Here is a 27,412-nt window from a genome sequence, read left to right on the forward strand (position 1 = left end):
AAAGAGTGTGAACTGAGACGAGAGAAAAGAAGAAAATTTAAAGAGAATGCTAAGCAGGGATGAAGCAAAAACAAATTATGGAGTTAGGAAGAAAGAGAACTCAGAAGAAGATAGTCCACCATTCATTTTCTAGGACCTTGCAGACAACATAGTTTTTTTTACAGCATTTCAACATTCCAGCTACAACCTATGCTAATCATAATCTCAGGACTTGGATGGTTTACATGTGGAATATAAATACTGCCTGCATATGCACCAATATAGCAAAATGGATTGCCAAATACCAACACTGCATGTAAATGGATCTTCCACCCTTCTGTTTGGTTTTCATTTAATTACAGAAGCATTTGCAACATATGAGATTGTTTTTGACACCTTAGCATTTTTTTATTATTAAAAGTTTTAATTAAAAGCACTGCTAATTAAAGTAAAGTAAGCAAGCAAAAAAATAAAAGGGAAAATCAGGGCTCTCTCCACTCTCCCCACCCAGTCCTTATGCCTTAAAATGGGAATCATGCAGGGCAAGATGGATGCAACTAAGCCCAAACCTGGAATTCTCATTGGAGTCCAGTTTGCTAACACCTAGAATGACATGGAGTTTGGGGTTTAAATTAAGGTTTGTTGACAAAGGTAATTTACTCAGGAGTAAGGTGAGATATTTGAAGTTGGTGTTGTGGTTATTCTCAAACAGCTTTGCCTGAAGACATAATTATTGTGGTATGATCTTCTGAAGTGGATTAATCTAAATAAGAAAAAACCCTGCGTGTTCTTAATCTGGACTAAGTGTTTTCCTAGGAATTATTTTTACAAAGTTACTGTGGTCAGCCTTCCTGTCTAGACAAGCCTTTAGAGTTCTTATGATAAGAGAGTCCTTCTGGTAAAAGAATGAGGCAGGTTTGTCTTTTCCCCTGTATCTCCTTTTGCTGTGTTTCTTGTCATACCTCTTTTAGCGAGGAATGAACAAAAGCATAGGGCTTTGCCTTTAAGATCATGGCTATTTGTCTCCAGGAAGTTGTTGTTTTGGTGAGAGAGAAGAGTTTTGGCATTAGAGCTGCCGTGATTGGAGGGCAGTCTGCTCCAAGGCTGTGGAGTTAGTTAGCTGTGGAGTATTAGGTACTCTAAGAGAGACACCAGCATCCTGGTAAAATACTCTGAGAAGACACTTAGAAAATGGCAGCAAGGCTTCTAAGTCCAGTTTGAAAATTTTCCTAGAGTGAATCAAGAGCGTGTGATCCTGTAATCCTACCATACTACTTCTGTAGCGGGAGGAAGCTGTTGCTCCACCTCAGAATTTGGCTTTTGATAGTTATTGCAGTGTACTAATCTTAGCATCAACCTCTCAGTAGGTACTTGCTAATACTTATTTGTCATCTTTGTTTAGTGGAAATGGACTTTCATTGCACCCCCAGACGTGATTGTGAAGGGTTCAGTGAACTTTTCTTTCTTCTTTCAGGTTATAAGACCCTTTTGAAAGGAATTTCAGGGAAGTTCAGCAGCGGAGAACTTGTTGCAATTATGGGTCCTTCAGGAGCTGGGAAGTCAACGCTCATGAACATTCTGGCAGGATACAGGTCAGTAACAATGAAAATACCAAGATTAGATCATCTAGCCTGATGGCTCCTTGGAGATGACAGAAAACAGGTATTTCACAGATTTTGAATTGCATTCCTATTGCTTATATTTTTTCTGTTTGCCCTGTTCTGGTCACTTAGGATTTATCTGTTAACAAGTCTGATCCAAAAATAGAAAGCAATTTAAAGTCCAACACACACACAAAAAAAAAATCTCCTTTCTAGCTGTGTAACAAATCTAACTCAGTGTGTTATGTTTGTGATATTTTTTAAATCACATTTTATAAACACTTGAAAAAAATGACCCTTTTTAGTTGCCACTTTCATAATGTTGATGTTGTCTTGACCAAACTGCAACGTGCAAAGTGACTGTGGTCCATCTTCCTGAATCCCCTGTATGGCCAGATACAAAGTGCCTCTGTGTTGTTGTCATTAAGGCATAAGGAACAGGATAGAGAAACCGAAAAAAAAAAAGACTTGAATGGCTTGATATTTTTTCAGACATTCATATAAGACAGCACACATTTTGTACTAACTTTGAGTAAATTTTTCAGCAACACTGCATGAAGCCTTTTATGAAAGAGAGTGTAATCACAAAATAAATTCATTTCTATCTGCTGTATCAGTTTTATTCCGTAGTGGGCAATAGTTACCTAAGACTTCCACATACTGAGGCCTGTGGCAGCTCAAGTGAAGGCAAGATTCACCCCTGGTTATTTTCTTGCTTTGTTTCAGAGAGACAGGAATGAAGGGAGAAATTCTCATCAATGGGCAGCCTCGTGACCTGCGCTCTTTTCGCAAAGTCTCCTGCTACATCATGCAAGACGACATGCTCCTTCCTCATCTGACTGTTCAGGAGGCTATGATGGTGAGCTTTGTTTCTTGCTCTAATTTATCTGGGTGGGAGAAAATGGAGTAATCTCTGTGTGTTGTGCATGTGTTCTTACTCCTGGTAATACCTTGAGCCGTTATCTCTGTTTGATCCCACTCAGTGAAAATGCTTGGACTTCAATGATGCCTTGAATTCCATTTCAGGCTCATCTTTCTAGAGGTTGTCTAACCTTCTTTAGCATTATTGTTTTTAATTTGTGACGAGCATTATGATTTGGAAGAAGATCTAAGGCTCTGCTCCTTAGACCTCCCTAGAGAATGGAACCTGAAATTCTGCACAGAATGAGCCTTTCTAGGGACCATCTTTTTTTCTTGGGTGGTGAATGAGTAACCTTGTCTCTCTCCCCGTCTTCCATGCTCTGACTTCAAAGTGCTGTTTTGACTTGAGCATCATCTCTCTGCTACTTCTACTCTTTTGTGCCTTTTCTTTAATAAAGGCACTGTATAAAATCTCTTGGAGTTCTTCACAGGAAAACAACAACAACAGAATAATCCCAAGACCTACAGGCAACGTAAATTCTTCTTACTGTTTTTCATGGCATCAATTGCCAGCTTGACCAATCAGTCTAGAAGTATCTGTTGGTCAGTTTGAGAAATGAGCCAGTTTTTCTCAGAGGATGTTATCAAAATAAGGCTGAGGCTGCTCATACTGTATGCCAGCATCAATTCACAAATTTTAAGGCCAGAAGAAATCACTGTGGCTAATATTCTGCAAAGGCTCTTCTCTGTGAGGAAGTTTTTCTTCTCTTTTGTTTACTTGAACATTACAGTCAAAATCCTATAGGACCGCTTTTGTGGAATTGGGCCCAGATGATACTTGCTGTCTAAATTAATCAATCAAGGCTCTGACAAAAATAATTACTTAACAGTTTAATTGCTTCTAATAAGGGTTAATCATAATGTTTTGTGGAGCTGCCTCTTAGGACAGCAGTTGACATCTTTCACAAGATTATTTTTGTACTCATTTGTTCACACCCTGGAGAATGGCAGAGTTTGGTTATTCTTATGATATGGATGAAACAGAAATAAACTGTGATTCTAGAATTGCCTGGGAAGTTAGTGGCTATGCAAAAACCATGACTCTGCCATCTTCCTCTCAAGCTCTTTGACTTGCAGAATGGCCTTTCTTTCTAATACGCTTTTTGTCAGATGCTGGAGTGATTGCTTAAGTCAGATTATACTCAATTACCTACTGCACAGGCATATGTGATGCTTGTGATTTGAATATTATAGTTCAACTTAAACTTTCCTGACTGGGTTGAAAGGAGTTGTTTAAATGGTACATTGGGATGTTGTGCCTGAGACATCCACTGTAACTGGTTGTTGTGCTTCAGACCAGTTCAAAATCAAATTCCATTGTATTGCATTCCAGGTATCTGCTCATCTGAAACTTCAAGAGAAAGATGAAGGCAGAAGAGAAATGGTATGTATGCTGTCCATCAAACTGAGAATTTTGGGGGATGCCAAAGAGATCCGTGAAGTGAGCTGTGTAAAACAGACATTTTTATCTAACATTGAATTTCATTGGACTTGTAATAACCTCAAAGTTGACAGCTATCGTTATGAGGGAACATTTACTACAGTCTCTATGAAAGTTGCTTTCACCATGAGAGTAAGTAGATAATTGTAAAAGATCTACTGAAATAAATTCACAGTTTTTGCAGGATTCCTTTTAATGTACCTTAGCACATTAGATTCTCTTACATGCATGTCTGAGGGCTCAGGCATCTCATATGTGGCAAGATATATCAGTCATGTCTGGCAGTGGTGAGTGTAGGCCTTAATTTTTCCAAGGACTAATGAAAAACTCAGCAGTTCTTGTAACTGCTGCAGAAATTTTGGTGCTCGTGTTTGAAAGTGTCGATCTGGACAAGTTAATGCAGTTGCAGTTAAGATACAGGCTAACATATTTTGAAGCTGTGTTGGATGACAGGTTTGGACAAGTAGGAAACCGGGCTAAAACACACACGTAGCTTTTCTAAAACACTGGGAATGAGTTGCACAATTTACTCTCGCACATTTGCTGTAATGGTCCTGCTTCTGCCCATGGGTGACATAGGACTTACCTGAATGGGAGAGAAGTCCTGGTGTGGTTTTGCCCATGGAGCCCTATAACCCAGCTGGACCTCCACTAGGAAGCATGCTCCTCTCATCCATCTGATTGCCATGATTCCTTCCCGTCAATGGTTCTGACACAGGGCTGTCCTTTTAAAGAAAATACCATGGAGGTGTGTGACCAGACAAAATGGCTTCTGACATGTCAGCTTTCTCAACTGAATTTGGTTACCTCAGTTGTACTTTAAAGGGCTGGAAATGTGCCATGCTTCGCATCTATTCTGCACTTAAAATGTCTGGGTCTGTGTATTCGTAAAGGCACTCAGAGCTCAAACGTTTGTCTGTACTTGGGTGGAGTTACCAGAGCATGCCAAAGCCTAGGAGAGGAACAGTTTGGTGCTGCACAGCGTGTTTCAAAACCGTATATGCCCGGGGAGGATGATGTCTGGAGCTAAACATAAACAAAAAATCACAGCACTGCTGAAAGCAGAGATGGCTTAGGTTCTTGAGAGGGTTGTGAGAAGTGAAGTGGTAGCTCGGAAGGTGTTAGGAGGTGTTTTGGGTGGCCTGATGCTATGTTTCAGTCCAGCATAAGAGGCCACTGACAAGGAGACACTATGATCTCTCATACACTGCCTCCTTAAGGAGGAAGCCTCTGTTGTGTGGGGGTTATGCTGAGGGCTAATGGGGCTCATGTGATAACATGGCCCCATGTCTAACATTGAGATTTACCTTCTAAGAAAGCTGGCTGCTCCTTCTGCCTTTGTTTGAGACATGTATGGTACTCTGGACAAGTCTTCTAGTAGCTTAGCAACTCAGTTGTCCCACCAATGAAAAGGCAATTACTATTGGTATAGGAAGCTCCCCGGGTTTTTTGCTGTTCTTACTCCTGTAAAATTCAAATTTTGGGCTTTCCATGATTTTTCAGAGTTCTTTTTTCATAAATAGAAAGAAGGGTGAGATTTTCATTTTGGTGCATTTTGTACTCCTGAAGCCATGCGCTGAGAAGACCCTCTGTGGGCAAATGAGGAAATCATGCAGGTGACTGGAAGAAGCCACCTTGCAGGACTCAACTGAAACCAAGTTGTGCAGGAGGAAGGAGGGGATGAGGGGACACAGGAGTGGGAGTGGAGGATGGACATGAGAAACTTGTGGCCTGTTCTCTTAGGGACATGAGAGGCTTCCTGCTCTTCCCCAGATGCCAGTTTAATTCTTTTTTTTTTATCTGATGGAGGCCTGAACTTGACTTGTTGGACTTAATAATTTCAGAGGAGTCTCTTATTCTAGTAAAAGATGCCTCTGACTGAGTAGCTGGCATGTGATTCTTAAGCAGAGGTTTATAAAGGAGAAGGTGAAACTGCTTCTCACCCACCTGGTGAACAGCATACCCTTTGCCTGAAATGTGGAAGCTATGGCAACTTCTAAGGTAGAGCAGCCACTTTGGGGGCTGTCTTCTGTCTGTATTTAATTCTAAATCGGAACATTTGGCATTTCTTCAATCTCAGAGAGTCCTTGAAACTCAGAAAGAGTTCCAGAGAGGGAAACTTAGAGAAATCAACATATGTTTGGTAGCTTAAGATTGCTCTGATTCTCTCAAATACTTCTTTAATAAGCTAAACAAAGATATTTTTTTAATTGGAAAATACATTTGTTTAGAAACAGCTGTTAATTTTATTTGTACTTTGAAAGTCTTAATTAATTTACACTTTAGTAAGTTAGGCCAAGCAAGTTAATTCACTTGTTCACACTGTCACTGTAATTACAAACAGCTCTTTGAAGAAAAACCTGTGCTGTATGCATTTATTCAACACATTTTAGAAGGGCAGTCATTTTCTGGTTAGTGTTACTGGCCTATGCTGGACTAGATAGTTCATTTTATTGTTGTGGATTGTAAGGTAAATGTTTATCATAGATAAATTTTATGAATTCGTGCACTTGTGTTAGCAAGATTACAGATGCTTGTTTAGAACAGGGAAGAGAGAAAAATCCTCCAGTGAACCAGTTTATGTTTCTCGTTGACCTAGCTTGTGCTGCCCATGTCCTGGAGCATCTTTCCTAGAGATAAAGGGAAGGAGGTAGCTGGGCTCTTCTCTCGGAGAGTGAGGATTAGTGGGGTTTGTCCTTTCTTCACCCCCTCTGATTGAGAGAGGTAGCTCCTGGAAATCAAAATCAGGACAAGCGAAAGGTCAGGCCCTGGTTGATCCAACCAATTTTTACTATGTTAGCCACCCTTTCTGGAAAATTCCCTCCATCCAAGCAACTATTACTTTAAAAAATGACAGGGTCCTTTTCATATACTTCTGTGAAGTATTAAATGTCTGGGCTTTTAAGTGGTAGATTTTTTAATCGCGTGAGCAATGTTGCTTGGATTCACTCATTTTTATGTCCATGTTTTTACTGATGCCAAAGAGCTATTTTCCTCATATAGAGCTACCAGGCCAGATCTACAATCACTGAAACAGAAAAATTCATAGTGGCTGGGATTGTCCTCGTTTTGCTCCAGAGACCCTGGGACAAGCTGTGCCCTTCCTGAAGCTGTGCCTTGAGGAAATCCCAAACATCTGAGAGTATGTGTGACAACTGAATAGGCTCTGAGGAGAATGAAAACATTTAAAATCAATGGCCACACTTTAAAGAGTAGACTGTGAGGAACAGATGAGATAAGAGCAGGTCATTGCTCTATAGAACCACTGATTTTTGTTATGCAGTTCTCCGGTCCCTTGTTAATAATAGCCTGGAAGTTCTATTGAAAGAAGCTTCTTGGTTTCACTGTGTGATAACTCCTCATACGCTGCAAAGCTCTTGTGATATCGGTGCCATGTGCAAGGGGTGCTGTAGGAGAACTGATTTCCTCTTCATTTTCACAGGCAAGGCTTCTTACTGAGACAGGTCATGTAGGACAAACAAGTAGAATCTGGGTCAAAACAGTAAATGGTAGACTGTTAAGGCCCACTGAATCTAATAAGTGCTATATTAGATGGAAAAAGGCTTTGGTGTATGGATGGTGAAACAAAGCCATGAGCTAATTTATATTCTTCATGAAAATCAGTAAAGAGGTTTTTCTTTTGTGCTAACAAATTCAAATGATGCGTTGTTGTTTTTTCCTCTAGGTAAAGGAAATATTGACAGCCCTCGGTTTGCTGACATGTGCCAATACAAGGACTGGGAGTCTTTCTGGAGGCCAGAGAAAGCGTCTTGCCATTGCTTTGGAGCTGGTGAACAATCCTCCCGTCATGTTTTTTGATGAACCAACCAGGTACTTCAAAGCCAAAAATTTAGGATAGATAAATCAGAGTCACAGAATCACAGAATGGCAGGGGTTGGAATGAACCTCTGGAGATCATCCAGTCCAATCCCCTGCTAAAGCAGGTTCACCTAGAGCAGGTTGCCTATTGCTTTATATAGTAGAAAAGTGCTGCGGAAAGGTTATTCACCTTGGGAAAGGCTCATTTTGTGTTGCCTGTAAGTACTGACTAAGGCCACAAGAAATAATTTGATTTGGGTCCTTAGTGTCTTGGGTCACTACTGTAACCGCCAGACCATGGGACACAAACTGAAATAGGAAGGAAGACAGAGAGGAAAATATTTTAAGATTGTGGCATGAGTTTTCTTTTTCAAGCAAAGATAGCTTAATATAAGCATTTTAAAGTGTGCCTTTTAATAATGAATGTAGCATATTTAGAATCAAATTCTGTGATCAGTCTGGGAGGAGGCTGGGAGAGCTATGAATAGGTATCTATTCATTAAAGTTGGGAGCATTTAAATCTGCAGCCCTAAAATGTAGAAGTCCCTTCAGGCAGCTTTGAGAATACTCTATTTTTCATTCTCAGGCATGCTTCCAACTTAATTAAAAGACTGATGGAGAAATACAAGCATAAGGTTGGCATATGATAAAATTAAACTGCTATAGAGAAAATTTATAAAAGGATAATAGTGAGAGACCAAAGTAGCAAATACGTGTGCTAGTTTTGAGTGGTGCCTGTGGACCTGTGGACAACAAACTTCTTTCTTTTTATTCAGCGGCTTGGATAGTGCATCATGTTTTCAAGTTGTCTCTCTGATGAAGGCTTTAGCCCAGGGTGGCAGGTCCATCATCTGCACGATTCACCAGCCCAGTGCTAAACTGTTCGAGTTGTTCGATCAGGTATTATTCTCAAACTCTTTCTCTTTATGTGTGGTTTAGGGAGGTTATACTCTCAAGGTTACACTCTTGAAGTAAAAATACGAATAGTTCTAAGTCTGTTGCTCTAAATCAAATAAAGACATTAAATAAATAAGAGCAAAATACACTTTTTTATTATGCTTTTTTCTTCTTCTCTGTCCATTTCTATTATGTACCTGCAATGTTTTTAAAGAATCTGGCTGGTATGTTTTTGAAATCATGATTATCGCACTTGTGATTTTCATGCCTTCACCCATGACTGCTCTGGGGCACCGGGCTGTCAGTAAACTAAATTAGAGTAATTTAAGAGCAAGAGAGCTTTAGTGCCAATGTCTGCAATGTTGCTAGTACACATTCTCATGCTAGCTACACAGGTGTAAATTCAGATGAGTTTATTCATACTGGGAATAATAATAATTGAAATTAAGTCCTTTGGAGATCTTTTCTCCAACCTAACAACAGGATGTGGATCATGTGTGTTTAGGTTAGATTTAAATTTACTTTAATCTTGTTAGGAGATTTAAATTAGACCTGTGAGAGCTAAGAGAAAACACCATAGGTGGACAAGCTCTTGCAGATTGCCAATCTGGCAAGGAGGTTTATTTAAAGTCAACAGTGTGGCTAAAAGTAAGAATAATCAAGCTGTTTCCCATTGCTGTGCTGTTTCACCCCTCCTTCCATTCCTGCATTCATCAGCCTCGTCTCCCAGCCCAAAATACCCATGATGTGTGGAAATTAGATGGCTCGGCTCTATAGTTTCTTGCCTATTTTCAGCATGTGTCTAAGGCTGGAATTAGTCTGTTTCTCTGTTAATGTGCTTTAAGTCCTGGTGGGAATGTTTACAGAATTGAAACCTTAAGCACTTCATTTTCCATTGGTTGTAATTCCATGCAAAAGTAGTTCCAAGCTGTGAGAAATCTTCCCAAGGTGTTCTTCCCACAGGGACAAGAAGAGGTCATTAGGTTCATGGATTGCTGTCATACAGATAGCAGGTTCAAATATTTTGATACTATTTCACTTTTTTTTTTCCTTTTTTTTTTTTTTCCTTTGCTTTGCTTTGTTTTCCAGCTCTATGTTTTAAGTCAAGGTCAATGCATTTACCGTGGGAAGGTATTAAACCTAGTCCCTTACTTGAGAGATTTGGGGTTGAATTGCCCAACCTACCACAATCCAGCAGATTTTGGTAAGGACAATCTGAATTGTTTATTTAATTTATTCTATATTTGATAAGCACCTTCAGGGTGATGGGGACCATGGTGTGTTTCATACTTTTGTACATACATACATATGTGCATGTGTACTTATATATACCAAAAATGCAAATAAAACTATTCATATTTTTTCAAAGTCATTTGAATGCCATCTAGTGGTAAAATCTGGTGAATATTTCTCTCTGGTGGAAATCCAGGTCCAAGAAATGAGCATACTCTTTAGTGTTTCATAGTAATTAATCTTAGTGGCTTTTCAAAGTGGCTCCAGTATTCTGTTCTTTTATCTTGAACAATACTACTGTCGTATTGTACAGCTAATAGCATTGAGGGTTTTTTCATTGTTGTTTTTTAATTCCAAAGAAGCAGTAAGGACCACAAAAATAGACTTTGGTCATTTTTTATTACCAAGACTGCTCCATATTCACTGCTTTTCCTCTAAAGTTGTTCATTAACTTCTGGGGTGAAGAGAACTCTGAAGATTTATAGAAAGATACATTTAAATTACATGTGTTTAAATATGAATTTGTGTGTGGCATTTTAGAGCCTGTTCTAGACAAAACTCCCATTTCTGTCAATGCTGCAGGATCAAGGGGATCTAATAATAAGTCTTGTGACTAGTCAGTAGTGTAAACCAGTAACTTACCTTCTGGTTTTTGTAGTTATGGAAGTAGCATCTGGTGAATATGGAGACCAGAACGGCCGGCTGGTCAGGGCAGTGAGGGAGAGGATATGTGACACAGACTACAAGAGAGATGTTGGCGGTGAGAATGAGTTGAATCCCTTCCTCTGGCACCGGCCTTCTGAAGAGGTATTTTGTATATCACAACTAACGCGCACGGCTTGAGGCTGGAGGGGGAGGAAGAGACTTTAAATCCTCGGTCAATGGAGGAGGTTTCTGGGCACATTCAGCTGATGAGAGTGGGGTTTTGTGAATGAAAACTAAGCAAGATACTGCAAAGAAAGAAGTTTATTCTTTTATATGTTTCCGCAGGATTCCTCCTCCACAGAAGGCTGCCACAGCTTCTCTGCCAGCTGCCTAACCCAATTCTGTATCCTCTTCAAAAGAACTTTTCTCACCATCATGAGGGATTCGGTAAGACTGCCATTATAATAACTTTTGCAGCCAAAAGGTCTATTCAGTTGGTTGTGAGGTAGTGTAATATGCCTTAAAGGTCCTGTCCAACGGCTCATGCATGAAGATCATCACAGAATATCAAAGGAAAGAGACTGATATTTCAGTCTTGCTATTAACTGTACTGTCTTCATTGTGAACAACAGTTTTCTTCAGAGGAACTCAGAAGCATCTGGGCTAAAAACCTAAAGCTTAAATCCCCTCTGTGCTGGCAAGTCCCTTATACAGTTATTTATCATACTGAAAAGTGAGGGAGAAGTTGGACTGGTGTGTCACAAAATTAGTTTTTCCAGAAGATTCAGGGTGGAGATGATAATTTCTGTGTGGTATAAGGTTAATACTTAAAAGTCTTTATTTTTGAAAGAGAAAATTAGTAAATAAAAATTCTGCTTCTCTGAAAAAGGAACATTTCTATTTTCATACATTTAATATCAAGATGAAGTAAGTATCATCATGAAACTCTTCATTCCCAAGGAAAAAACTCACACCTTTCACCTTTTTTCTTAAAAATAAACCACCCCCTTCAAAATTCCAAACCCTACAGTTTTCATGTATGTTCATTATATGTTTTGGGTGCCTAGTTTGCATTAAAAAAATGCAATGGGATGTTTTGAGGTTTTTTTACTCAAGGAAGTTTTTCTTATCTCTAAGTAGTGGAGTTGTTTGTGAATTCAAGAGAGAAAACTATTTACATTCTCTGATGGATGCTTTGAAATGTCCTCTAGATAGCATTGTCCCTTCATTAACAGGCATGAGTTGAGGAGATGAGCTTCCTCAACTAGTCCTTACATGCACACCAGTCCAAGGAACTCACCTGTTTACAGTATAATTGGTACTGGTTGGCCAAGTGCTTTTATCTGTGGCAAATTTGCAATTTGATAAATCTGAGGAGGGTTTGTCTGCTGTTTTTTCTTGGAAGGTTGGAAGGTTGTAAGTGTTTTACATGGTGGGGGGGAAGACAATATATGCGTTAATATATATTGATGTATTAATTTGACATAACCTGTCCTTAGAAAAGGAGAAAGCCAGATATGTGTCTATGCTGGTGGGCGTGTGGTGGATTCAGATGAGGCAGTCTGGAAACCAGAAGCAGTTGACCCATGTGGAGCTCAGCATTAGTAAGTTACCCTTGTGACAGGGTAAGCTGAGCTTCGCTGAGCTCCAGATGCTGCAGCTACTATGCTTTTCCCTTGCACCCAGGCAGGTATCTCTTTAGGACACTACCGTTTCCAGTGTAGTCATGTCCACAGAGAACTACAGGCCTGGAAGAAACCTGCTGGACCATGGTGTCCAGGCTTCTGCTGTCAGATCACCACAGTATTCCTTCCCTTTCAGAAAGGGAAACACTCTACTGAATGCCATGGTAAAAGCAATCAGCTATTTTCCCCACCGCTCTGGTTGGGAAGATATGGCAGAACCATGCAATTCTAGTAGTTAGGAAGCATCTTCTTATTACTAGACCATATGTATATTATGACCATTTGTTGTTTCGCCAGCACATTTCTTTGCCATAACATGTGCTTCTCCCATGCTGTTTTACATGATAGTGCATTGTCATTCAAGGATTAATTAAATTGTTGAATTTCGCCTTCTTGCAATCTGAATAGTTTGCACATCTGGTCTACTACCAAATATTTGGTCAAAAATAAATTGACATGTTCATGTTCTTGTAATCCAAAACATACAGACAGCTTCACATTCTCCATGTTGCTCAACTAGCTGATCAGAGTGTCTCTGGTACACTTGGAGAGCATATCTTGGTTGCCCAGAGAGGTAGGGTTGCCCAGAGAGGTAGTGGAGGCCCCATCCCTGGAAACATTCAAGGCCAGGTTGGATGGGGCTCTGAGCAGCCTGATCTAGTTAGCGGTGTCCCTGCTCCTGCGGGGGGGTTGGACTAGATGACCTCTAGGGGTCCCTTCCAACCCAAAACATTCTATGATTCTATGATTCTATATCTCAGAGGTGTGCAAGCACTAACCATCGATCATACGGTCCTCTCCTCGTCTCCACGAAGAGGAAGCTGTAACTTATTTTCTGATACACAGATAGAAGAACAGTGTTGGTTTTAAGATTGTTTTTTTTTTTCCTGCCCAACTGTAAAGGCTTGCAGTTGTTCCAAATTTTATTATTTATTTTGTTCTTTCATACCTCTTGTAGGAGTACTGTATTGCAGAGAAGGCACAGAAGGCTAATTTTATGCCTGGTTAAGTTAGTTTGGTCTATAGAAGCCGGAAATACTGTTTCTGCCTCTCTTGTGCTCTGGGATTATCTTTTATTCAGAGAGAAAGTCTCCTTCTCCTGATGAATGTGGGCCAATGCCTCCATGACACTGTCAGACACTAAGATTTCAGGTTGCAGCATTTGCAGTTTCTGCCTGTGTTTAAGGGGAAGAAGATTTCTGTACTGTAATAGCCACATGTCTGATTGACACTGGGAAGCTCATTAACAGAAGTTTTCCTTAGCTGAAGACCAGTTTGCCAATAGGAAATGACCATTTCTGTATAAGTTCTGTTGGACATAAGTACTCCTTTTCTGCAATCTGTATATATTACTTCAGTCGTATTGCCATTGGGTTTGAGTCCCAGACTTTCTGATCAGAAATACTACTCTTTCCTTGCTTGTAGGTCCTGACACACTTGCGTATCACCTCACACATTGGCATTGGACTGCTCATCGGCTTGCTCTACCTAGGCATTGGCAATGAAGCAAAGAAAGTCCTCAGCAATTCTGGCTTCCTCTTTTTTTCCATGCTGTTTCTTATGTTTGCTGCGCTCATGCCAACTGTCCTTACATGTGAGTACCAGTTGTACTGTTACATCAATGGACAGGAGATTGTAGTAAGCTGGGAGGGTGTTGTAATGTATCTGTAAATGCTAAGTTAGCGTTTGACTTGTGCTTCTACTTCTGAGACAGGTGTGGGGATAAATCTTGCAGTCAGTAAACTGCAGTGTAGAGGCAAAGAGAGACAGGCTTGTCCAATGGCACCTCCCTCTCCCCAGTTTTGCCAGTGTTTCTTAACCTAGATAGTTCACTGTTAAAAGTCCTGGACTGGAATTTCCCCTTGTGCCAGTGCATCTCAACCATATCATGAGCTTGTGGTTCGTCTTAGGGAGGATGTAATAACTTCTCTAGGACTTCCAAGTCATGATTCCTGCATAAGATCAGCATATTCATGTGGTGTCAGAAGCAAATTGCTGCAGTATGGACGGCTCCATACTTCCTTTGGGAGTGTTTTTAGTTTGGATTCCCTGTTGGACCAAAAGGAATAACCAGGTTCTTTAAGTTTTGACACCACTTTTAATTCAAAAAGTCTCTTTAAGGGAGGTTCAGACCCATCTGAGTAGACTGGCACATAGTCTAAACAGTGAGCAGCTCTTACATTTCATTACAGATCATTGAAATTATTGCTGGTCTGTCAAAAGCCTCAGAGTTCCAATCCCACTACGGGACTGCGTCTGTGTAGGATTAGATATGGATAAACTATGTTACCGTGTGCAACAGTATTGCACACTAACAACCTAACTTACTAATTTGTGTTCTTTGTAGTTCCTCTTGAGATGGGAGTATTTCTTAGAGAGCATCTGAACTACTGGTACAGCCTGAAAGCCTACTATCTCGCCAAAACCATGGCTGATGTTCCTTTTCAGGTATATGCTCTACTCTTCGATAAAACAAGAACCGATTAAGTTCATGGCAAGTCCACTTGCCAGGAAGATTAGTACTGGTATTTTATACATCTGAATAGTGGAGAAACTGTCCATAAGTGTGCGCTGAAGCTTCGGGTCCAAATCAGAAGTACCCTAAGAGTAAATAGCAGGACTTCACAAAAGCTGAGACCTGACCCAGTATTTTTTTAAGAAACAGATGACCATCTGCTTTTTTGTGGAAAGGGAATTGAAAAGGGCTATAAGTGAATGGGGTCTGTTTTCTAATGCCCAAGTACTAAGGTAGATATCACAGTCTGTGGCAGATTTATTCATTCTCTTCAGCCATGCCTGTCATGTAATGGAAAGGGCCGAGAGCTGTGGATTAACTAGAACTCCCCATGTTTTTATCTTACTTGGAGTAACAGTGAAAGTTTAATAGACTAACTCCAAGCGTATCTCCTTGCAGATCATGTTTCCTGTGGCTTACTGCAGCATTGTGTACTGGATGACTTCACAGCCATCTGATGCACTCCGATTTGTCCTCTTCGCAGCCTTGGGAACCATGACATCCCTCGTGGCTCAGTCACTGGGTCTTCTCATAGGTGCAGCCTCTACATCCCTCCAGGTACTGCTGGTGTTTTGTGGTCTCGCACGAACCCTGAGGTCTCCTAACACTGACTGCTTACTGTGACTGCTGCTGTATCCTCAAGACATTTGTTGAGAGATGACAGGCAAAAAGTTGTCTTGGTCCTATATAGCTACTTGATGCTTCCCACTAGCATCAACTTAAACAGCATATACACAGACTGGATGGGAGGCTCTGAAGTTCCTTCCCCATCTGAATGGGGCTGTCCCTGCCCCTGCTTCAGTGGGTTGTCACTTGCTATTCATCCCAGGCTGAGCAGGTCCTAGAAGCCGCAGGAGGTAGGCCATGAGGATCAGTAGCTCAGGAGAGGGTTCTTCCATACAGATACAAAAAAGTTGCAGTAGGCAAGGTAGGAAAAGGCTTGCCCAGAAACAAAACTTCTGCAGAGGGAGGGAGGGAAGCAGCTGTTGGCTGACTGTCACACTGCATGCTGGCTGTATAACTCCATTCTGCTTCCTGGCAGGAGATGTGCTGAGGTGACCATTCCACAGCAGAACTGTTTTGTGGTGGTTGTGATAACAGATGATATTGGCATATGTATGCATGGATGCTATCAAGATTTCTGCAGCAGAAGACTTGATTCCCTCTCTGTACCACCCTGTGGAGACCAATATAGCCCTGTTGTGTGATCCCTGTGCTTCTGCTCTCCCCAGAGATACCTGTATGGCCCTTTGCCCTGGCGGGGATGTAGAGAGGACAGGCTGGCGTTGGGTAAAGATCTATCTTCCCCACCAAAGCCACCCAGCTGTAGATGTTCCTTATCCTCTTCACAACATTTTAGGTCTAGTTGAAGCTACTGTTCACGTGGGGTTAATGAGGAGGGAGGTCATGTGTCCTCAGTGGGGAGTGAGTGAGAAAGGATAATATTTAGAAAGAGGGGTCTCATAACCAGAGAAGGAAGGGAATCGCAGTGCCCATCTTGCTCTGTAAACTTCTTGGTGGGTTCAAGTCCTTTAAAGGACAGATCCCAGCACAGCAGTGTTGTCAACTGGTAGAAGGGTTTATGGTTTTCCTCCACAAACAGCATCTAACCTCCCCCTTACAAGAAATCTTGTCAAAAAAAATCAGTAATTTCCTAGTATTTGGAACTGTGATAATTTTGGGCAGTAGCATGATAAGAAGGGTTTGAATGTCATCGCTCCCTACTGCCTAAAGAATAAGTTTGCACTGCCTGTTTGGATTTGGCATGGAAGAGAGGATTTGCAACAAGGAAAGTCTGCTCTTCTAAAGGCTGGTTTCCTCACTGGAGGTCAGGACATCAGACGGAAGAGCAAGTTAATTTTTGGTTTTTTCTCTGGCTGTCTGACAAGAGCCTGTCTATTCCTTCTCTTCACAGGTGGCCACTTTTGTGGGCCCAGTTACTGCCATCCCGGTGCTTCTGTTCTCTGGGTTTTTTGTCAGCTTTGATACCATCCCAACATACCTCCAGTGGATGTCCTACATTTCCTATGTCAGGTACTGCTCGGGAGGCCATTAACCTCCCATCTGGAAATGCTGTTTGTTTGCCTTTGCGTGTTTGGTTGGTTATTATGGGTGCCAAAGAGACTGTTCACAACACATTCTTTCAGAGTATAAGCATACATATGATGTATACCGCATTATCTCACTGCATTTTATGATGTATATGATGTGAAATAAATAGGAACATCTGGTACAGGTTATTGGCCACAAGTCCATGTCAGTCCCCTTGAATTCAGTGGGATTGCACAGCATGCAAATCTTCCTGGATTTTGCAATTGTGGATTTCTGAAATAGTAGGGACAGTATGCCCATCTGAGAAATTGATGCCAGCACCTCATTTTGGAAGAAAATGTTGTATAAATCACTGCTGTATCCTAGGTAGACTTGTTGGATAAAGACTTGTTTTTAAGTTTTGCAGTAGCACTGCCACAAGAGGCATGGGATTTGTGTCATCTCTGATCTAAACTAGTATTTTAAGAACCACAGACACCTTATGTCCTGTCTCTGTCTGTCACTCTCACTGTCTGAGACAGCTGTCTTAAGATGGGATGATTGCCATCAGGAAACCTCTGGAGGCTAGCGCAGAAGGATAGTTTAGACTAGACACTTAAATGTTTATAGCTGAAATTAGGTGAGACAAATTTTCCCATCCCCCTTTTCCCCACCCTGCCCCAGCTGCTGAGAAAATCCAAGCTAAAATACCCTCTCATTTGGCAAGTGAGGTCTTACACAGAGACCTATCAAAGATTAAAAGACCGCACCCCCTGAATTAGTAGCTAGAATTCAAAATGAGGCTGTCTAGCTGCTGTCTAGCCCGTGTGGGGGTCTCGTGAAGCCGGAGGGTGCTATCATACGCATGGGGTCCACGATGGTGTATCTGCTCGCAAAGTCAAATCCTAAGTGCACCCAGTGCCAGGGGAGATGTGGGAACTGTGCATTGGCAGTGAAACTGTAGCACGTGGAAGGAAAGAGCTGTTCTAGATTTATGCCAGTTTCAATATATTTCTGACTTCAAATCGTAATTGTATCCCCCTTGCTTAGTTTCAAAAAATGGAATTAATGATGTCACTTTAAAAGGGGAATTTCTGAATATGAAATTAGTCTGCTTTGTATTTTAACATTTTTCATTGGAGAAATTGCACTTTATGCTAACTGGAAGCAGTTAAAGGCAAAACTTCTTTCTTTGTTCAATCTTACGTAAAACGCCCGTGACATGTCATTTGCTTGATTGTAGCAGGGATAGAACTTGCCCCGAGACACACGTGTCAGAATGATATTGAACCCCTTGGTGTTTCCAGCCGAGCTTTCACAGGGATTGTATTGCTGGTGGAGTATTTCTAAACAGATCATCAGGACTTTTCCTTGTAATCCATCCTTCTTCTTTCCAGATACGGGTTTGAAGGAGTTATTCTCTCCATCTATGGACTGGATCGAGAAGATCTGCATTGTGACAAAGATGATACTTGCCATTTTCAAAAATCAGAGGCCATTCTGAGAGAACTGGATGTAGAAAATGCCAAACTTTACCTGGACTTCATTGTTCTTGGAATTTTCTTCTTCTCTCTGCGCCTAATTGCCTATTTTGTTCTCAGATACAAAATCCGAGCAGAGAGGTAAAGGAAAAACAGCTAAAATGATGCAGTGGGAAGATCTTTAGACATGCTGTAGAGGGCACTTGACATTGTCTTACTGTGGCAGGCCAGTCTCCAGTGCCCAGCTAGATGCTGTTACGACCTAGCCCATAGAGAACCACAACAGGATAGTGGACATATAGTGTTAAGCCAATCAGTCCAGTTGGGTTGGGTCGTGTTTTCATTACACTTTCTAGCTTTAACTAGGAAGAAGAAATAGAAGGGAATTTTACACCAGAGAATACCAATACAGAGGCAATGTAACTGTAATAAAAAACCTGGCTGCAGGAACTTTCCTTATGAAAAAACATTTCTGTGATAAGGTAATAATAGTCCTGGTAGACAGAATAGTATAATGCCATATATAGGTGACAAGGTAATGAGATGCAAAATGGGGAACACAAAGAAAATAGGATTCTCTCATCTTTTTAAATTCAGAGTTTCATCTTTGCAGTTTTCTATGTATTATTTTGCAATTCTTTTCCACAGAATTACCCCTTCCAGCCAAAAGTCTGTAAATGTATTAATTAATAAGGTAAAGAGATCTTTTTAACATGGATACTTTTTTAAAACAAAGCAAACCTAAAGTGATTCAAGTCATTATTTCTGTTTCTGTCTAAATTTAGAATTCTGGTGCTTTACTTGTCGAGCTGGTCTCATATCTGAAAATTGTAATGATAGGAAATGGCAGATTCTGAATCTGTGCTCAACCTGTCGTCCATATTTGGAAGCAACAGTAGATAGCACAGGCAGGCAGACCCGGTTCAAGCTGTTGCTGAATGACTGAAAAAATGTTCTTTGCAGTGTCTTTTAAATCCTCAATATTTGTGGTATTTAAAATACTAACTCTGCTCATTATCTGTTTGATCTACCTCCTGCGAATCAGAAAATCAAAGCACTCCAAGGCTCGTTTTTTCTTAATTGTGAAAGCAGAATCTGTCCCTAAAGCCTGAGTGATTGTTAAAGCCTGGTGGAGTGCAAGAGCTACCCACAGCTCAAAGCTTGGGGTGTTGTGTTAAAACACTTGTGACTGCCTCATATGGCAATGTTCATTAGATCTGCAGAATACTATGTGTAGGACTCTTCTCAAAATATACAAATGACCTTGAAATACTGCAGGTCTAATTATGCCAAGCAGTTTTGTTCTCATCCCAAAGTCTGCATGCGCAACATGGGAATTAATTGCTGATTGATCTAAACACCAATGGAACGGTTAAAAGAAGCCTGCATTTGTTTTGCATACCTCAGCTTTGTAAACTTGGCAGGGGGAATTCTGGTTCTAAGTTGATGTGAATTTTGTCACTGATTTTGATGGGTTTGGATTTTCAACCCAAAGTGAAATTGTGAGGCACATACTCATGTTGGACACCTTGGTGAACTTCTGTGTGAATTCCACTACCTTCTGCCATCACTGTGCGTTTACCTTAGTGTCACAGACCTCCGAGTCAGAGCTGCAAATTCTGTAAATACATTATTTGTGTCAGGATGCTGAAGTCTTGTAGATTGGAAGCAGCTCAATATCAGCAAACCATTCAGAAGCTTGGCAGCTCATGACAGTAGAGCAGATGGAAGAGAGACCTTGCACATCCACTGGTCACCAGTGGTCACAACTCACAGGCTGTTTTCGAGGACTCCATGGCTACGTCTCTCCAAGTAAACTAAATAGTGCCAGGGCCAGCTCTGTTAGTCCTCAGACAACTGGGGCTAATAGGAATGGTCCCTATACTGTACTAACTTCTAAACAGAGCCCAAACATTGTCTGGAAAAGCTCTTGGCTGTGCTGGGCTGCAGCTCTGCCATTTAGCACTGAAGACAATTGTTTCCCAGTTTTCCTGACCCATGCCCAGGCTCTGTTTAATTTACCCATACAGGCATAGACCGCGTGTATCTGTTAAACTCAGGATGCTTGAATCAAGACTGTGTTCTGGAGGACTTTATGTCAAGTCACACATTTTAGGAAGGTTAGCAGAACTTTCCCTGAAAATAAGATTGACCTGTGAAAGCAAGGTCAATCTGTACTGTAGAAGAAGGAAAAAAAAAAATCCTTACAAAATCTCTTAGCACACTTTTGTTGCTGTTTTTTCCTTAAATGTCCTGGAGCCAGTAGAGCTTCTATATAGCTCTGCCGCTTCATAATCACAAGCATGTACAGCCCTGTATGGCTGTCAGATATGAGAAATTAAGATTTTTGGCTATTCTAAATAATACTCATAACTGTGAACAGTTTTTAAATAGAAGTCACGAGCTGAAATCCCTTGGCACAACGTGCCGTGATTATTTCAAGACTCTCAAAATATTTGTGAATCTTACAGGTGGTTCATGCGCTGTTTGCAAGCAGACAAGAGACTGCCTTTGCCAAATTACTCTTTTGTTGCACACTGCTGGTCCAGCTGTAGGCTAGCTGAGTATGAAAGAGGGTGACATCCGTGGCATCACATACCTTCAGGGTTCAACTTTCCTCTTTACCAACACCATTTACCAAATACCACATTGAAAATCACTTGCAATTTACCAAATGAAGTAACTTTGCTGACGTTTCAACCCTGCTAACTTGCGTTCTCCCATCTAGACCAGTTTAGCAGTACGAGTTCCTTGGATATCGTCTTGTTATCTGTGCCTGTTCCTCTGTTTGTAGACTTTTGTATTTTACCTCTTTAATCTGCAACATGTCCTCCTGTACGGTAACTTTGTATTGTATTATGGTAGCCAAAAGTCTGGTCCTCCATGGGTGTTCCAAAGAAAATGCATGCTCTGGAATAATTTTTGTCCCTCCATTTTTTTGTTAGATACGCTTTTTCCCAGCTATCTGCTGGCAGCATTTAGCCTGAAAGTTACTGCTCTAAGGAGGACTTTCAGACTGTAGTATCCCAGTAAAGAAATAAATTAATTCCATTGAAACTGAGTGCTATGCATAAATGAGATAATAATTCTTGCCCTCCTTAGCCCTAAAATTCACTGATACCTCTTTTACTGCTGCGGTGCAACAGAAGTATTTAAAGTCCATCCCAATTGTGTTTTCATATACTGCAAAGATTTTTATCATAGTCTCAGCTTGGCTTTTTTCTCTTTATGTGGAAATAAATTCTAACAGGCTGGTGTAAAATGCATTCCCAGGTTAATGGGCTGAGCATGCATGTGCTGTAGTGTTAAGCAAGCACCTTGTGAAGCTCCGGAGGCTTCATGTGGAAGAATAATGAGGCCAGCAAGATTCTAAAGACTTCAAATCCTCAACTGATATAGCCATATATAAATAGCCAGAAACTGCTTGAAATCAATGCTGTTATTACCATTCGACCCAATCACAGTCTGGCTAAAAGTTGCATAAGAGGCTAGAGGTTTTTTAAAGGTCTCTTGAATACTGAATGTATGATTTCTTTTGGGATTGCAGGAAGACTTTCGTATTCTGTTGGCCTCCTTGTTTTATTTGGACTTGTTTTGTGCATGTTGTTTTGGTTACTGTGTGCATCAGTTAAGACTTCATGTGCTTCAAATGGGGTTTTTTTGTTGTTTTTCCTGGCAGAAACTTGCATATAATCTGAAAAACCCTGGAAATTTTTAAAAAGTACTTAAAACATTATCATTCACAATTAATGAAAAGATTTGGAAAGTAGATTCTAGTCATACAAGAAATTGAGCAAATTTCATCTTTATGGATGAAAGGGAGTAACAGAAGAATACCCGGTGCTGAAATCCTGTCCACTCCTTAATATTTGGAGCCCAAGATAACCTTTTTTTCATTAAAGGAGAGGAATACATATACACATACTAGGGAGAGCTGGTTATGCAACTGGGAGGTAATGAACACTTGAGTCCAAGTACTGGATGTATCCGATGAGTGGCATTGCAATCCTGCTCTTCAGTGTCAAGGTCTATGTTGTCAACAGAAGCAAATGTTTGATTAAACATCTGTTTCTAGGAAGCAGGGTGGTACATACAGACCTGTACCACCCCAGTGATCCTCACAGAAGAGGAACAGAGTCTGTCCTGTCTTCTCACATCTGCACTGCCTCATGTGAATCAAAGGAACAACTAATGTCTGTAAGATAAAGTCCGGGCTTAAGTGCTTTGCTGGGTGAGGGCTCTGTTGCCCAGGGGCACCGAGATGCAGCCTGTCTAAACAGACTCGCAGACTATACTGAAAAATCCATTTGCTTTGGGTTGGTCTCTCGGAGATTACAGCTTTACAGTGATCTTGAATTAATCTTTTCGAATCACAAAATACTTCTTTTGAGGGGAAGAGGAGAATGGAAGTCAAGCACGAGACAAGTGTGTATTTTTCTATGTATTTACTGTTGCTTTGCCTAATTGATTGTGTTATCTGCGTAGTTTTGGTAAGGGAAAAAGAACTTTCTGGTTTTTTTTTCTTTCTGTACTAGAAATGCCAGTCCAGGACTGCTTTACATTTGATCAATGTCAGCATTTATTTTTACATTCCAAACTAAGCAGGAAGGTATCTTAATTACTCTTCAGTGTTAACTTTTATTGGAATATGATTTTATTCTTTTGTCTTCTGCTTTGCGACGATCATATTCAGGAATGATAGCAAAGGGCAGAGGGAGAGACTTGAGGTGCAATGATAATGCTTCCAGACAGAGCTCCTCAGAACATGTGTGTGAGGAGGGTGCAGGTAGCATGCATATTTCGGCAGCCTGATGCGCCTTCTGCCACGTTGCCTCTGCTCACTGAGCTTCAGGTCCAGGCTCATTTGGTGGCTGCGTGGGAGAGAGGGCCACGCGTGTTTGTCCTGCATAATGCAGGGGAGTCCCCCAGCACTGCAGGGTTGGTTATCGGCTCCTTCACTGGGGTCAAGTTAGTTTTGTGGGAAGTTTTTGATACCTGTGGGATCTGCTCTGATGCTCCTTGATCTTGGTGCAGCAGAAGCTGGCTTGGAGTCTTCTTCACGGGTGTTGAGCACAGCATTTTCTGTCCTAGTCTGGCACTGGCTCTACTCTGGTGTAGGAAGGATTCACGGAGGATTTTGAAGTGCATCAGCTGTCTTGGGTTGAGTGGGATGTAAGCACAAGCTTGAGTGCTTTCCCTAACAGAACAGTTCTTTTGACTTGTGTGTGGTTTGGGCCAAGCTTTGTGAGTTAGCATGAACGTGGTTGAACAGGACATCCGTGGCAGGAGTAGCAGCAAGGCAGAGCTTCCTTCTGAACGCGTGGGTAGAGCGTGGGGTGCAGGCGGCCAGCCGCAGCATTTGCCTGCTTGTTAGGATCCAGGTGTGGAGTAAGAGGAAGTCACGTGCATGGTGCTTTTAAGTATGGATGCTGCAATTCAGCAAATTAAATTCAGTTGATTTTCATTTTCATCAGCTGGATAGTGGTTTTGGACCCAGTTTATCTCACAGAACCATAGCTGTCTAAAACCAAGAGGCCCAGTCCAAGTTAATCATCTACTTTGCTCTGTAATGAAAGGAAAGAAATGACCATCTCCAGGACAAATGGACCCACGGTACTTTTTCCATGGTTCCCTGAGGTAGGTATTTTTCCTAGTGACTTGAATTCTAACCCATACAGTGAGTTTTATTATAGGAGTTGCCGCATTTGAAGCCACGCCTGTTGCGAGAGGGGGTTCAGGGCAATGTGAGCTGGAGCAGGACTGGATCCTCATTTTGGCAGTGTCATTCCAGTTTTTACAGCAGCCCTGAAGTGGGTAAATCGAAATGTTAGCAGTGTAATTCAGCTTCCTGGACTTCCTGAGCTGTAGTTTACACGTTTCTTCTGGTTTCCCAAGCTGCTTCTATAGTTAGTAGGGACTAGACAGGCAGCTTCAGAGGCAATTCTTCACATTGAACTTAGCATCTTCTTTGTGGTCTTCCCTAAGCATGCATTTTGGGCACTGGCAGAAGATTTGGAATTTGGTAATGTGACAAAAAAATCTGGTTTGCCCTCAGTGAGGTACATCACTCTTGCACTGAGGATCAAGGAGCTGAGGAAGGTACCTTAGGTGGTCTGCCTACCAGCTCTGGGCCAAGTTAGAGGAGATGAGCCCCTGCATACTGAAACTTTAGAGCTTAAAGCTTTGGCACTTGGACCTTTGGAGCTGGAAATTCAAGCATTTCCTTGCTAAAATGGAAACTTGTTAAAACTGGTCTTGCATTGTGGGTACCATAGCACATGTAAGACGTAGTGGTTTAAGTTGCCTTGTTTCTGTAGCCCTACCGTAAGTTAGAAAAGGTCTGGACTTCGCCCTGAACTCTGAAGTGTTAGGATTGTTGTTCCCTTTAACATGCACACAGGGCAGCAAAGATCCCTTCCAAAAGCAGGAGTTTTAGAAAACATTGAGATTGGTGTTGGCAGTAGCGAGCCTTAGGCTCCTCCAGAGCAGGTTGACTGGGGGAGATATTCAGTCTGTATTTCAGCAGAGGGGATCTCAGTGGTAGCTGCAGAGATACTGTCCCACGTGGTGGTCTTTTTACCTTGAGAAAATGATCTTCTTGTGTTATATTCACTTTCCTACCAGAACAGCCCGCTAGTGGCAATTGCTCAGGAATTTCTTCCCTTTAGTTCTGCATGGAGAGCCATTTATGAAGTATGATAATCACCAAGGCATTTTGAAAAGCTGCTGGGAACTGGAAGCAGGAGAAAATGACACTGTGTCATGTCCTCTGTGGCAGTTTGTGACAGGCTGATCGTTGCTGTGCCCGTGACACGGGTCCCTGTGACCCTGCCACACAGCACTAGTGAGTGCATAAATTAAAGCATCACTGAAGTTAATCATGAGCTCTGCTATTTGTGGACAAGGGCAGTGGCATTTTCAGGGATAACTCCTACTGTCCTGTTCTTAAATACCTGTTTTCGTCGTATATAAAGAGATTGTTGCAATGTATCCCACTGAGCATTTTTTATAATCCTGGATATCGTTCTGCATATTACATGTCCAAAAGTTGCAGGTTGAGCCTCTGCATATGTTAGCATATTTTTGTTTCTGTACACATTTCACGTAGAGTTTGTGGAGCACGGAATCTAGCTTCGGTGGTTTTATTGTTTTGAAATCCTACAATGAACCATAACTTTATGCAGTTGTCAACTGTAGAACCTTCCTTGAAGAGATTTAGATTTCTGTTGAGACCCATTGCTAGCACTGTAAAACACAAGGTGACCAGTCAAAATACGTATCCTTTGGCACAAGAAATCCCCATGGCTCAGTCTGCCAGCCTGCATCCTCTGCATTGTTTATACCTTCAAGATTTTGTCGACCCATTTTCTTTCTGGGGGCCTCCATGCAGCTCAGGCCACGCTTACCAACTGCTTGTGTGCTTATTGCTAGATATTCGCGGTTGCTGTCCACAGGGGGTGTAAAAATGAGCTGCTGGGGAACGGTGAGAGGTAGGTAGGGGTGGAGGGATGACTTTTAGACTTCATTGAGCTACCGAATACCTAATGTGCTGGATCTATGGGTGTGCTTTGCTCTTTCAAGAAGAAAAAAAATCCAAAATGTCTTTGTAAGCAGATTGCAAGGCAACATGGAAGTCTTTACTTTTAAGGTTGATGGGGTTTTTTACTTCAGTGGCATCTGTGATGTCTTTTTTTCTGACCCCATTGTAGCTTATTTTAGTAGCGTATTTAGGGTAATCGTTACACAAACTCCTTTCTATTACTTCCAAAAACCAGCTTTCCTGGCCTCAATGATAGTTGTACTGACCTTTACAAATAGGAATTAGTTGTTCAGCAATTTAAAAAAAATGGAAAAAATATTCTTAAAGTACAGTAAAAATAAATGAAATTTAAAGAAAAAATTACACTGATACATCTAAAAAGAAGGCAGACAAGTCCTGCAGTGTAGCCAAGCCTTTACCTGTGTCAGTAAAGATTTGTGAAATACCTTATCTGAGTCAGTTGACCTTATTGTGAGATACTGCCCTTGAATCTGTTATTGAATTATTTAACATTTGTTCTTTTGTTTTTGAAGCAAGAGTCAATGCAAGGTATCATTTTAAATCAGCGTGCTAAAGTGTGCATATTCTGTATATCTAATATGTCATTGTTGTCTCTTGTTTCTGTAATGCATTTGCATTACTATGAATCAATTTTCTTAGGCTTCTCTAGAGACTATCGCTGCCTGCACGCTGTGATATATTTGCACTGTTGTAGATATATATATACACACATATATATAATTATATTATATGAACCATGTCTTTTTCAGGTTGCTTGTTACCTTTGTAGTTTACGCTTACCGGTACAGTGAACCTGAGTAAAAATGTGGGATGTGGGGCATTCTGATGATATATTACAATAATAGAGAAATCTTTGTATATTTCTGTATACTTAATACCCGTAAGAAGAGATTTGTATGTGCATTATTTTCCAGACTAGGGCTTTGTTTTCTGAGAATAGAGAACATTTATGACAATGTAACAAAAAAAAAAGAGATCAAATAAAGTGTTATTATTTTCAGACAGATGCCTTTGTCCCTGTTCTCTCTCGACGGGAAGTGGGAGGTGCTTGGTAGCGATGCGTTTTCACTGCCTGCTCCTAGGTTCTGGCAGCCAGCAAGGATGTGGAATTGCCTATTTCAGACGTACATTGTGGTGGTTTCAGGTAACTCCCAACATGGGTATGTTACAGAAATAGCCAGTAAAAATTCTTTCAAATGTAAGTGCAGTCACATTGGCTCAGAGCAAAGGTCTGCAGTGCCCGGTACCTGACAGTGAACACCAGCACCGCGCAGGGAAGAGTGCAAGAGCAGGGCAAGCGTCAGGGGATGCTTCCCTGACAAACCCTGCACAATTCGAAGACTTCGCGAGCCAGTGGGATTATCTTTGTATTTTCTTGCCTCTGATGGATTTTTCTTCCACAGACTTACCCGCTGTTCATCTTGACCATGCTACCTTCAAGCGTCAGCAGATGTTTCCCATGCTCTTGCATTGCAGGAGGCAGTAAAGGATCATTCCCCCCTTACCTTCTGCTCAGCACCCTGGGGTGTATAGATTTCCTCCTCCCTTGTTCCCAGCTGAAGAGAAACCATATTTTATTCAGCCAGTCACACCTGTCCGTTCC

At 41.2% G+C, this 27,412-nt stretch overlaps 1 protein-coding gene across 2 annotated transcripts in view; it reads left to right on the plus strand.

The window, feature by feature from the left end:
• Positions 1-18,393, plus strand: part of ABCG1 (ATP binding cassette subfamily G member 1) — a 49,498-nt gene extending 31,105 nt beyond the window's left edge. For both annotated transcript variants that reach the window (XM_009641010.2, XM_035896459.1), the window contains 13 exons: positions 1,454-1,571; positions 2,307-2,439; positions 3,835-3,885; positions 7,628-7,773; positions 8,538-8,661; positions 9,748-9,862; positions 10,550-10,698; positions 10,882-10,983; positions 13,647-13,815; positions 14,569-14,669; positions 15,136-15,294; positions 16,652-16,770; positions 18,165-18,393. In XM_009641010.2, coding sequence (XP_009639305.1) covers positions 1,454-1,571; positions 2,307-2,439; positions 3,835-3,885; positions 7,628-7,773; positions 8,538-8,661; positions 9,748-9,862; positions 10,550-10,698; positions 10,882-10,983; positions 13,647-13,815; positions 14,569-14,669; positions 15,136-15,294; positions 16,652-16,770; positions 18,165-18,393 — 1,715 coding nt within the window. The remainder of the gene's footprint in view (positions 1-1,453; positions 1,572-2,306; positions 2,440-3,834; positions 3,886-7,627; positions 7,774-8,537; positions 8,662-9,747; positions 9,863-10,549; positions 10,699-10,881; positions 10,984-13,646; positions 13,816-14,568; positions 14,670-15,135; positions 15,295-16,651; positions 16,771-18,164) is intronic.
• The last annotated feature ends 9,019 nt before the right edge of the window (positions 18,394-27,412 follow it).

This window comes from Egretta garzetta, unplaced genomic scaffold, assembly GCF_000687185.1.
Source record: "Egretta garzetta isolate BGI_Z169 unplaced genomic scaffold, ASM68718v1 scaffold45, whole genome shotgun sequence".
Lineage (NCBI taxonomy): Eukaryota > Metazoa > Chordata > Aves > Pelecaniformes > Ardeidae > Egretta > Egretta garzetta.